This window comes from Thunnus maccoyii, chromosome 19 (genome assembly GCF_910596095.1).
Source record: "Thunnus maccoyii chromosome 19, fThuMac1.1, whole genome shotgun sequence".
In the NCBI taxonomy this organism is placed as follows: domain Eukaryota; kingdom Metazoa; phylum Chordata; class Actinopteri; order Scombriformes; family Scombridae; genus Thunnus; species Thunnus maccoyii.
The window spans coordinates 10222501-10234518 of NC_056551.1; the positions used below are offsets into that span (position 1 = coordinate 10222501).

General features: G+C 41.5%; 1 protein-coding gene across 16 annotated transcripts in view; it reads left to right on the forward strand.

Annotated features, from left to right (window-relative positions):
- Nucleotides 1-12018, forward strand: part of LOC121885897 (A-kinase anchor protein 2) — a 106932-nt gene that overhangs the window by 67506 nt on the left and 27408 nt on the right. For 15 of the 16 annotated variants that reach the window (XM_042395710.1, XM_042395708.1, XM_042395712.1 and 12 more), the window contains 2 exons: nucleotides 226-1056; nucleotides 8289-8374. In XM_042395710.1, coding sequence (XP_042251644.1) covers nucleotides 226-1056; nucleotides 8289-8374 — 917 coding nt within the window. The remainder of the gene's footprint in view (nucleotides 1-225; nucleotides 1057-8288; nucleotides 8375-12018) is intronic. The other variant, XM_042395724.1, reaches the window with a different exon arrangement.

Sequence of the window (12018 nt, forward strand, 5' to 3'; positions counted from 1 at the left end):
ATATTGCAAATATCAGTTTTTCTGAGAACACTATGTCCCCATCTTCACGCTTCACTCCCTCCACCTTTTCCTCCAACACCCCCACCCCCCTCACCCCCCACCTCCTCCACTGATCCCTCCCCACCCCCTCACTCTTCCTTGAAACCCCACTCCCTCCACATCAACCCCTCCCTCCCCATTTCTCCTCCCACCCACCCATCCCTCCCTCCCCTCCCCTCCTAACAGCAATGTTTGCCATGGAGATCAACGTGCAGCATGACCCGCAGACTGGCGAGCAGCGCGTCCTGTCAGCCAACCGCGTGAGCCCACTGGATGCGGCATCACGTGGAGTCAAAGTCTACGACGATGGCAGGAAAGTGGTCTACGAGGTCACTTCCTCTGGAGGCGTGTCCACCACCACCGTTGAGAACGGTTGGAGCTCGGCGCAGGTCGACCAGCTGATCCAGCGAGCTGCCAGACCTGCTGTACGGGGAGAAGATGGCGGGAAAGGTGAGGTGTTAGTGACCCCAGCTGCCCCGCAGGCCTATGTCTCCCCAGCAGATGTTGATGATCTGTCCCCGCCCTCCTGCGCCCCGCCTTCCATCCCTTCAAGCCCGCCAGCCCAGGTCACCCTCCAGAGGGAGATTCGGCAGGGCATGATGCCCCCCTCCTCTGCTCCCATCACGACCCAGCCCAGTTCCACAGCCCCCCCGGGCGCCGAGCTCACCTCCCCGCCCCAAGCCAGCGCAGAGCACCCAGTCACCATGGTGTTCCTCGGCTACCAGGACGTTGAGGACATGAGCGAGAGCAGGCGGCTGCTAGGCTTTGACGGCGCCGTGAAGGCCGAGGTGGTTCTGATCGACGAAGACGACGAGAAATCGCTGAGGGAGAAGACAGTCACTGACCTATCCATCATCGACGGCACAGCGGCTGACCTCGTGTCAGGGCGGCCAGCCACATCTGAGGCCGCCAGCACGGAACTGTCATCTGACGGCCGTGAGCCCGACAGCGCCTCCTCGCCCCCAGCGAATCCCGACGCCAACACGCCCCCCCCGCCCGGCCTCACCCCCGCCACAGGTACAGACAAGAGGAAACGCTGCGAGTGCTGCATCCTCATGTGACTGAATCTTCTCCCTCTTCCACTCTTTTATTATTACCCACAATACCCCTCTCTTCCCCTCTGTCTATGGATGGTTACTAACAGAAGCCCTGCCTTCCTTCTCCTCATCTGGACTCTGATCGGCTGGCACACACATGCACGCACACACCTGACCTTTGACTTTTTACTCAGTTACATTATCAGCCCTAAATCTCTGCTTTTTCTGCCTCCTGTGTCCTCAGACAACACAGTATAGTTCATAAATTCAAATTGACATTTATACGTAGGAATTAAGCTGTTGTCATGCTGCTATATTTATGAAAAAAAGACAGATAAATGGAGAAAATTGATCTTCATCGCCAAACAGCTTAACCCAGGTTATATAAAACTCCTCTCAGTGGTCAATAAGACTTTATGGACAATCAGTCACATTGCCATCCTGTCTAATCAAACAGTGTCTGGCTCTAGGGACAATCAACTAGATCATCACCTTTAATAAGCCAGTTTATAAAACCTTCAAAAAGACTGACATAGTTCCAGTTATTTTTTTATTTCTCTTCCCACTTCGTTTTCTCTCAACTCCCACCAGATTATGTCCTGTTGTCTCAACATTTACACACACATACACACACACACATAAACAACCACACACCCAACCTATGAACTCAAACAACCCAAGGGGGGGTTGCACAGACTCTGTCTGACCAGGGCGGAGAGGAGGGTACTTGTTGCCTTGGTTTCTTCACGTGCCTCTTCATTCTTCCACATGAATAGTCATAACAAAAAAATTAGAAAAAAAAAAATAGAAGATTCTATTAGATTTTTATTTTAGTTTGCTGTTGTTAACTGAATTTTTCTTTTGTTTTGAAACTTAAAAGGCCATTGAATTGTTGGGACGCCGGTTTCCGTGGGAAACGGAGGTTTTGACATGGTAGTTAGTAGTAACAGGACTCTCTCTCTCTCTTTCTCTCTGGTGTTTTGTCCATTAACTCCAGCTATTCCACTGCTGAGGTCATTTCCTCCTATTCTATCACTCAGCAGCCAATAAGAAGCCGTGGAACACCTTTGGCAGCCAGTAGGATCAACACAGCCAATTTTTCCAGTGTATCTAAAGGCTGAAGAGCACAGGAAGCTAACGGCAGCTTAATGAGTACACTATGGCAGCGAGGGAACATGTATTTCCAGCTATGAAAATAAACATGGGTTACCACTAACAGTCTGGGCACAAAGATGCGAATAATGAATATTAACAACAACTACCAGATTACTAAAAAACCACTACGACAGCTGTGCTCAAATGAGCTTTTAGACTAACATAATGTGCAATTCATGTTCATCTTTTTGTCCATTAAATTCATTTCATCGTTGCAGAAGGCCACCAGAGATCCATTATCCCCTTTACAATTCAAAGAGACTGAAAACACTGCCAGCTCTTGCTATAGTCACCAACCAGGCCCTCGTTTACAAGGGTGCTACAAATAATGTGGCCTGGGTGTCATTATAACATCATTTCTATATTATACTGGAGGTCATTTTCTTGGCCGGTTTTCAGAAAATATCTCAAAAGCAGTAATCATCCTCATTCTGTTGAATGATAATGGATGTTCTGGAAAGATTTTGCTTCATTTCATTTGACTACACTTTGCTAAAGAGAAATACCTGCTATTAGAGTGAGACTGATAAAACTATATGGGCCAGATACGTGATTGAAGAAGATGTACGTACAGTTACAGAAAAGTTAGAGAGGCTCTTCAAATCGAAAAAACATTAGTTAGAGGTGTTTATGTGGCTCAAGTGTGTACCATGTTGCCGTGATGTCCTTGGTTCCTTGGTGCAAATCCAACCTGGGTTTTTAATATAATTTAATCTTATCAAAGATTACTTAAAAACACCTCAGGACTTAACCTAAATCTAACCTAATGTAATACTGGGGTACCTGAAGAGCCTCAACAATCTTTTTAAAGAGAGCTTTTCCTTTTTCTTTAATCATTTGTTTGACTACTTTACAGATCCTGGTCCTAGACTAAAGAACTAGACTAAGAATCTTTCTCTGCATGGTGTACTGATAAAAGTCATAAAATGAATCAATGAAAGACACAAACCATATTCCTTGGCATCTCCTCTAAACTGTCCTGTCAGTGCAGAACTGTAGGTCGGCCTTCAAACATACTGTTCATGCTTTAGTGTGATTGACCATCGCTGCTGCTGTCAGTCAGTCCAGCTGGCTGTGTAATTGGCCACTACCGGGCCCGGGGTCTGGTTTCCTGTGTAGATAAAAGAATGTAAATATGCTCTATATATTCTATTTAGTGATTCTTTTATTTTCCACATCTATATAGAGGTCTAGAGATTATTATTATGGGTACTAGACATTGTTATGATGTCCTACGATGCCATATGATGACTGTACGAGTGCACAGATGAGAGCTTTTTATATTTTCATTCTCTAACTTCACTGCTTTGCTGTGTGTAATCTCACAATTAACTCCACCTGACTATTTCCCCTCTTCTGACCATCACCACCTTCTCTGAACTTTTGACGGCTACTCCCATTCCCAGACGTGTTACAGTTGGTCTCAAAGGCATCTGAGGATCTTAAAAAATTGTGCGGAGGCAGGATCTTAATTGAACGTACCAATGAATTTGCATGGCAGCCCATTAACTACAAATCATGTTCATTTTATATTTCTGCTGAGTCTTTAGATTGATTTCCCAAGCAGCCATTGACTTCCATTCATTTAAGTAAAGCAATTGACTCAATTTGTTTGAGTTAGATAATTCACCATTATCATCCATTACATTTTTTTTCAAAGGTTGCTAAAGGTTGAAATCAATCTGCCAACCAAATTCACATAATCCTTTTCACAAAATCCATGTTCACATTTTGTTTATTCTCTCAGTTTGATTTTGCTACCAGAAATGTCGTGAAAAAAAAACCACCAAGATGGTTCTTCCAAGCAGTTATTTTCCCTCATTAAGTTTACATGCAGCCTACTAGCTAGTGTAAGCGGGGTTGACCATCAACATTGTCATGTTCAGTGTCGCAAACTGGCCAAAACACATTCAGTGCATGACTGTTTTTAAAGAGGTTTTAAAGAGTGTGGAGACGATGCAGAGAATGTACTCTGGAAAGTGTAGGGTTAGTGTGTGTGAGGCACACACACACACACATGATGTGCAACAAAAGCCAAGAGCTTACAAATGTATCTACAGAAGGAAATACCATTTTTTTAAAAATTAAAATAGTAAAGTCGATTTCAAGAATGGAGCCTGACCAATCCAGTTTGCCTGTTTGGGTTTGTGTGTTGTTGTTGATGTAATGCAAGGAGCTGTACGTGAACAACAGACGTGTTTGAGTTTAGCAGCCCCACTGCCACGCCTGCAGTACTCCTCTGGCTCTGTAGGGGTCCCTCTTTTTCTTGTCTGCCTGCCCTCACGGTTGTATGGACTGTTAAAACAAAAAAAAGGAGCCATTTTCTATTGTTCACACTTCAATCTCTCTCTCTCTCTCTCTCTCTCTCTCTCTCTCCCTCTCTCTCTCCCTCTCTTCCTTTCTATGGTTATGACAACTCACTCTGTACTTCAGTCTCACTCTGTCACATTCTCTCTTCCTCTCTCTCTCTGATGTCTGTATCCTCTCTCTATCTTTGGTCAATAAAGCTGAGTTTCTCCAGTGCTCCCCTGCCGTCTCTTGCTTGTTGTTCTTTCCATCTGTCTCTAACATTCACTTTTTCACTGGCTGCTGACAAAGAGATCACAAGCTCTCCTTACTGCACCCCTTATCTGTTATAATACCCACTGCCACTAACAAGCACACACATACATTTCACATTTACATGTAGGTGATAATTTGTTCAGAGTGTGTTCAGCAGTCACATACGACACATAAGAATCCCTTATTCTAAAGTTGAAAGGATTGAAGGGCTGAGTATAGGGTCCAATAGACCAATATAACTTGTTTCCCTTTAATGGTAGTTGAGGCAGGTTTTACAAGCATGCAGTGTGCAATGACCTCATGGGCTTTCACTCCAAATCACATCCAAAAAACACACAATTACAAAAAATACACAATTATATTCAATCACTGAGAATGAGAAGAAGAAGAGGGCAGTCATGTTTTGCAAAGTTGCACCAGAATATCCAAATGAAAGTCAGGTTATATAACTCTTATCTCATACAGTTCTGTTTATGCCCAATATACTTAAGAGTCATTTATTTAACCCAGACAGGCCAACAACCAAAATAGAACAAGAATAAAGCCCACAGTCATAATGATTCAGAAATTAGAGCCAGGTTTACACTATTACTGCATTGATTCACTGACAATATTTAGACAATATTAGTTTAACATTCACTAGATGCATACAGAGTATCATATAATGTAATAAAATCCCCAAAATCAGCAATATAAAAATGAATGGAATACAGAAAATTAGCAGAGAGAAACGCAAATACATATTTTATTACTATTATCTTTTTTATCTGTATGCTTCAAATATCAAGTCATGAATTTAGCTACATGTAAATATCACGATGTGGCCTAATTGATGACTCATGGGTGTTCTTGTAAGGCACTGCGCCTGTACAGGTCACTCACTCAAATGAGGTCAATTGCAATATGATTTCAGTCTGTTCCTTCTGGAAACATCAAAGACAAGAGGATAGGATGGCTGTGCAAGGACTAGGAGGAAGGTGCAGTGCAAAATTCTTATTGTAATCTCCTTGAGGATGACTTGCCCCTGCTCTTGAAAAATAGTCGCTCTAATATTACTGCTACACTCCTGTGGGGACTCATACTGTGTCTGTGGCATCTAATGAGCTTACACACTGCAAAAATATTGAGAACGAAGGTAAGTACTGTAAGTATTTAGAGAAGTAGGGAGTAGGAAAGAAGGAATGCATGTAGCTGGTATTGATGAGAGGAAAATAGGAAGAAAGATAGGTAAAAAGCTAGAGAGGTACATAGGAATGAAAACAGTATAAATAGATATTTGGATTCATCTATAAAGATACCCCCATGCCCTAGTTTTGTAGGAGTTCTGAGGTGCCCCACGGTATGATTAGTAGGTTCTGCAAGAAATAATGCAACAGTACACTAACACTCACTGCATGCCAACTCATCTAACTTTACTGATACTACTGATAACTCCACAGCAATGAATTGAGAACACATATGAATACTGGGTACAGTACAGTCCAGAATAGTACATTAGTGACCTGTAAAACTTCCACACAAAAAAAATTGTGCATCTATCTTGGATGATGGACTGAGTGTTATTGTTCTTGTGTAAAACACCGGGGAGGCCAGCTACACAAACATGACACACACTTCCACAGAAGAGATAATACAAGGTGATAAATGATTATGTTAGAGACGTCATGACAACCAGCATCTGAAAACAGCGCTATCATTTAGGCCACAACACACACACACACACACATACACACTCAGCAAGATGGGTGTGTTTTCCATGATAATAAACACTAATTGATTTATCTTTAGACAGTGACAGCCTGGTGTGTTTAACAGAAGACATGACAGCGGATGATTATTACACAGTCTCAGACACACACATGACAGGATGATAATACAGTCAGTGGAAAACATGTATGCATGTGCTACTTCATAGAAGGGTGATTTGGGCTGCTCTAGGCTGCGTGTACAGTATCTCGACTGCACTGATGATAGTTCAATCAAAGTTCAATGATCATAATCAGAGTACGTTAGTAAGATGATTTCATGGCATATCAAGGTTGCACATGACTTGGTGGTTTACTCCTGTAAGTACAACAATTGGATGGACATAAAAATTAAAAGCAGTGAGGTAGTGAAGAAAAGTCAACTGAACTATGAGACGTACAAAAATACAGAATTATTACATATGTTGTCCAATAAGAATACAAGTCACATTTCCTAGTATCCTAGTATAAGGTGTAATACAGTTCTACTACCACGGATGATGCTACTATTACTGCCACCACTACTACTAATAATATGATTGCTAAAACTGTCAGTACTACTACCAATCTTATGTTTAAAAATGTACTTACAGTAAGTGAAAGTATGGTAGTTTTATCAGCTAAATGTACTTATAAGTAAGTAATGCAAGTTTGATACAAAAAAGTACTCATTATGCAGAGTAGCCTGTGTTGTGATATCATATATACAGTATCAGTCAAAAGTTTGAACACACTTTCTCATTCAAGTGAATGGGGAAGTATGTCCAAACTTTTGACTGGTTCTGTATTTGTATCATTGTTATTGATGCATTAATGTTTAAACAGCAATTTAATGTTGGGTAGTTTCATCTGTAATGTTTTATAAACTCATCATACATTGTGTATGTAACATCATAATGTGCAAACTATCTACCGTAGTAACTATAGCTGTCCAATAAATATAATAGAGTAAAAAAGTGCAGAATTTCCCCCTGAAAATGCATGGTGTTAAAGAATAAAGTAGCATGAAATGAAAATACTAAAATCAAGTACAGTGACCTTGAAACTGTATTTAAGTACAGTGCTTGAGTAAATGTACTTTCAACCGCTAGCGACTGCTACCACCGTTTCTGCTGCTGCTACTTCCACCAATTCTACAAATATGGCTAATTACTGTCATACTACAGTTGTGGGGTAATATCGATATTTTCTACTTTTCTTCTCTGACAGCAGTGTTGCTCCTTCAGTTGCAGTGAGAGTGAGTGTCAGGAGGTTGACAAGATCAAATAGAAAATCCGATGGACTTGACTCCTCAAGGTGGGGCGGGGTCACTGATGAAGCAAAGAACAGGACCGCGATAGAAATACAGATTTATCGTCTCTGTCATGCATATATAGATGATTTATGATGATAACTGAATCGTTTACAGAATCAGATTTAGCGATTTTCAATCCACCACACCGGTATATGCGCAGGTTGTTCCGATACATATCACTAGCTGCTGATATTATCACATTTACAGATGTCAGATGCATGTTTGTATCATTACCTTCTCACAGTGTCAGATTTACATATGGAAGACAGGTGGATTCTCATGTTTTCACCACATTTGTAAGAGTCCATCCTGTTACTGTAGGGCTTAAGAAACTAATTTCAAAATCAGATAAAAGTACACTGAAATAGTTATAGGTCACCCACAGCTGCAAATAAATATGAGAGAGGGTGATGATTAACAAAGATGACAATAACTAATCATTTTCTTTTATCATAGGCTATGGCCAAACACCAGGGGTTGCCGTGACAACAGAAAATGGGTATCAAGCTCCAATTCCAACCAGACATCCTCACACTGCTATGGTGAGTAGTGTGTATCTGTGCGAGTGTGTGTTCATGTACATCTAATAGTGTAATTACCTGAATCCTTTACAGTCTGACACAGATATTTTACCCCCAGAACTACAGTATAAAGTTACAGCCGCAGACACAGCAAGATATCCTACACATAATGTGTTCTCACATTTGTCAGAAAGCTTTATTTGACGTTAAAAGAGTACAGGAAGACCACCAGCTCCTGCGAAACACGACTCATAACACCAGACCACTATGTGCCAGGAAACCTTTCATGATGCCATTATTAAGAGGGGACTATTTGTTCACCTTTTACAGAGAATTACAGGCTTTCAAGCTATGATTTCCATTATCCACTCACTTAAATGGTGTGTGTACTGTGTGTGCATGTGTGTCAGTTCAAAAACAATGTGAATCACAAATCATAAGAAGAGCAAGATAAGAACAGTGAGAATGTGGACAAGATGGAACTGTGAGTTCTTCTCAAATGGAAAAATTGAAAAATATTTGCCATACAGGCATATTGCTGTAATATTGCTATTCTGTTTATGGCATTCAACAGTAAATATCAATATAACCTTACTGCAATTTCTGGTATTTCTATCAGCTTTACCTGCAGGGGGGCCCCTGGGGCAAACATGAGCTGCTTGTTTACCACCTCCTGTGCATTGTGTACAGTTATGCTGGAATGCTACATGGCCCCAGATATGCTGTGTAGTAATTTGATTAAACACAAATGAATTGAGTAACATACCATGTAAGCACAGAACTGAAATACTGAGTGTCTTAAGCTAGGTTTTGACACCTCTTCAGTTCACATTGTGATTTAATAATGTATATTCATAAACAAGATTTCAATTAAGTAAGCACAAATCAGTTGACACACGAGCCCCTGAGAGTTATGGGGCCTTAAGGCAGTTTCCTGTTCTGTGTTGTATCACTTCTATATTCCTTAAGGGAATTTATAATATGTCTGCAGTACTTAATAGTACATTTATAGTGACCTTACAGTACTTATTTTTTATCTGCCATGGTATACATTTAATGCAGTACTTTAATATTCCTATGGGGACTTATATCTGGTCATGCAGTGTAGTAACTTTTGAGTTTATGGCGGCTATATTATTCCCATATATTTCATTTTATTTTCTATGTTGTACATATTGTTATAGAATTTTCTGTATTTTTGGCACACAGCCACGCTGTTCTGTAATATTTATTCATTCTTTTTTTCTATTTCTTTGTGTTTCCTTGTAAGGGTTTGTGTCCTGGACCTTTCTCATATTCTCAGTGATTGAAAAAGTACTCAGATCCTTTATTTTAGTAAAAGTAGCAATACTACAATATCAGACAAACAACAACTCCATTACCAGTAAAAGTTTTATCTAAGTAAAAGTATGTAAGTGCATAAGCAAAATGTGCATAAAGTAAAAGTTGGCCACCTCATCATGCAGAACGGCCCCTTTGAGTGTTATTATATTATTACCATTGCATTATTATTGATGATATATCAAACAGCTTTACATCATATTTTATTCATTTTGTTTTGTAAGTAAACTTTAAACTGCTAACTAGTAATTACAGCGTAGCTGTGAAATAAATGTAGTGGTGGTGGATAAATCATACTTCCATAAAGCCGGTGGGCTTGTGAAAGAAAAACTTAAAGAAGAAAGAAATCAAATCATATCTTGAAAGAAACAAAAGTGGATCCTACACTTCCCATGATGCAATATAATAGTCTTTCGTTTGCCTCCCTGTGTGATCCACACTCCTGGTTTATAACACAAGCTGATATATATTTGAAATCTCAAGTCAAAACTGATATAATCCTGATTACGTCATCAGGGTAATTTTTTAAAAGCATTTGAAAGCTCCATCAGAGCCATATAATTTACTATCTAACTGTTTTCACAGGCTGTAGCCTATTCCTCGAGTGACGAGTAAACCGAACTTTTATGTATAAAATCGGTGGAGTGTCCCTTTAAATGTCGTGGAGTAGTATGAAGTGGCATATAATGTAAATGGGCTATTCACGTAAAGTTGTACTTAAGTATAGTAGTTGAGTAAATGTGGGCTAGTCTGCCAGCGCCAGTTCTGGAGGCTTCTGAGTTTGTTTTTGTTTCTCTGAAAAAGCCACCTGAGCACATTTGAGTGGGGGGAGGGGGGATGGGGGGGCACAGAAGCAGGACCGGAGGGGGGGTGGGTGGTGGTGGCTGGTCTGCAGTCAGATTGTTTTGCAGCTGAATGAGATGAATGAAAGGCAGTGCAGCGGTAACCTGATCTGCGCGCGTCGGCCTCATTGTGCTGGCTGGAGCTCGCGCTGGCGGCTCGCTCACTGATTGTCTCTGGAACAGGACAGAAAACACTCCCGGGACCTCACGAGCCCTGCATTATTCAGCGCGCGTGCCTAGAAAAAAAAGAGAGAGAGAGAGAGCGAGGAGGAGGGGTGGGGGGGTGGCGAGAGGAGAGGAAGAGGAGGAGGAGAGGAAGAGGAGGAGGGAACCGCCGGTTGGAAAAGCTGGCGCGTAAAAGGAGCTCAATGTCATCCCAGTCAGAGGCTGCCGTTACCGTCATTAAAGTACTGCGCGCACCCGTTCCGCTACTTCTCTTGTGCGATTGTTACAGTTAACGTCCCGCCGGTGCCCGGTCCCGTGGTGCAGCAGCTGCGGACACGTTTTTTTAAAGGTGAACGTTGAAGAAGAGGAAGACAAAGGAAAAAGAAGAATAAGAAGAAGTAAGGTCGGTTACGCCTCCGCCGTTAAAAACTAATCCCGTCCCGGTCAGTAGCCGATATCTAGTCGGTCGTAAGGAGCTCCGTGGGATCAGCGCGTTGCTGCACGTCTTTCTCCATACAGGTAGATTGAATTAAAACAAAAGTCTGGCTGATAACAATGAATATAAACTGTTTATGTTAACTGAAGATTCAGTGGAAAAGAAAAACTCATAGGAAGAGATTCAGTGAAAGTATAGCCTATAGGTAGAGAGTGTGCGTGTCAGTTGGGGGTCCATTGGGCTATATTTCTGCATGATGACAGTTCTCAGTTGTGTGTGTATGTGTGTGTGTGTGTGTGTGTGTGTGTGTGTATGTGTGTACTGGCTAAAAGAAACAGGCTGTAATTACACTGATTGGCTTTAAAGTGGGGAGGACACTGGATACTGCACCCTCCTCTCCAGAGAGAATGACAGCCAAAGGAGGTCAGTGGACCAGACTGCTTGCTGCAGTAGTCTCTATATCTCTCTGGCTCTTTATGCTCCTCCTCTTCCTCCTCTACATCACTTTAACCTAGATATAGGAATGACCTTAACCTGGTTTTCATCATGCACTCTCGCTGAATGACTTGGCAGAGCCAGAGAGACTGTCTTGTCAGTGCTGTTCACCAAAAACATTGTAATACGGTAGATTTGCTGTTTACTGACATTGATTTTGTCCTTTCTATTGCTCCATCCTTTTGGTGTCATAGTGCCTCATTATCTAGTGCTCATTTAATGTTACTGGTAAGCTGTGTATAGTATTTCTTAGATTTGCATGCAGTTTAAATGGTCTCGGCCTTGCAAAAACACTTGATAAAACCTCACCCCATGGTCAAGTGGCAGTGCATACAATTTCAGCCCCGCCTCTGCCAAAAAGCACTTATTGGTTACATTTTGAATAT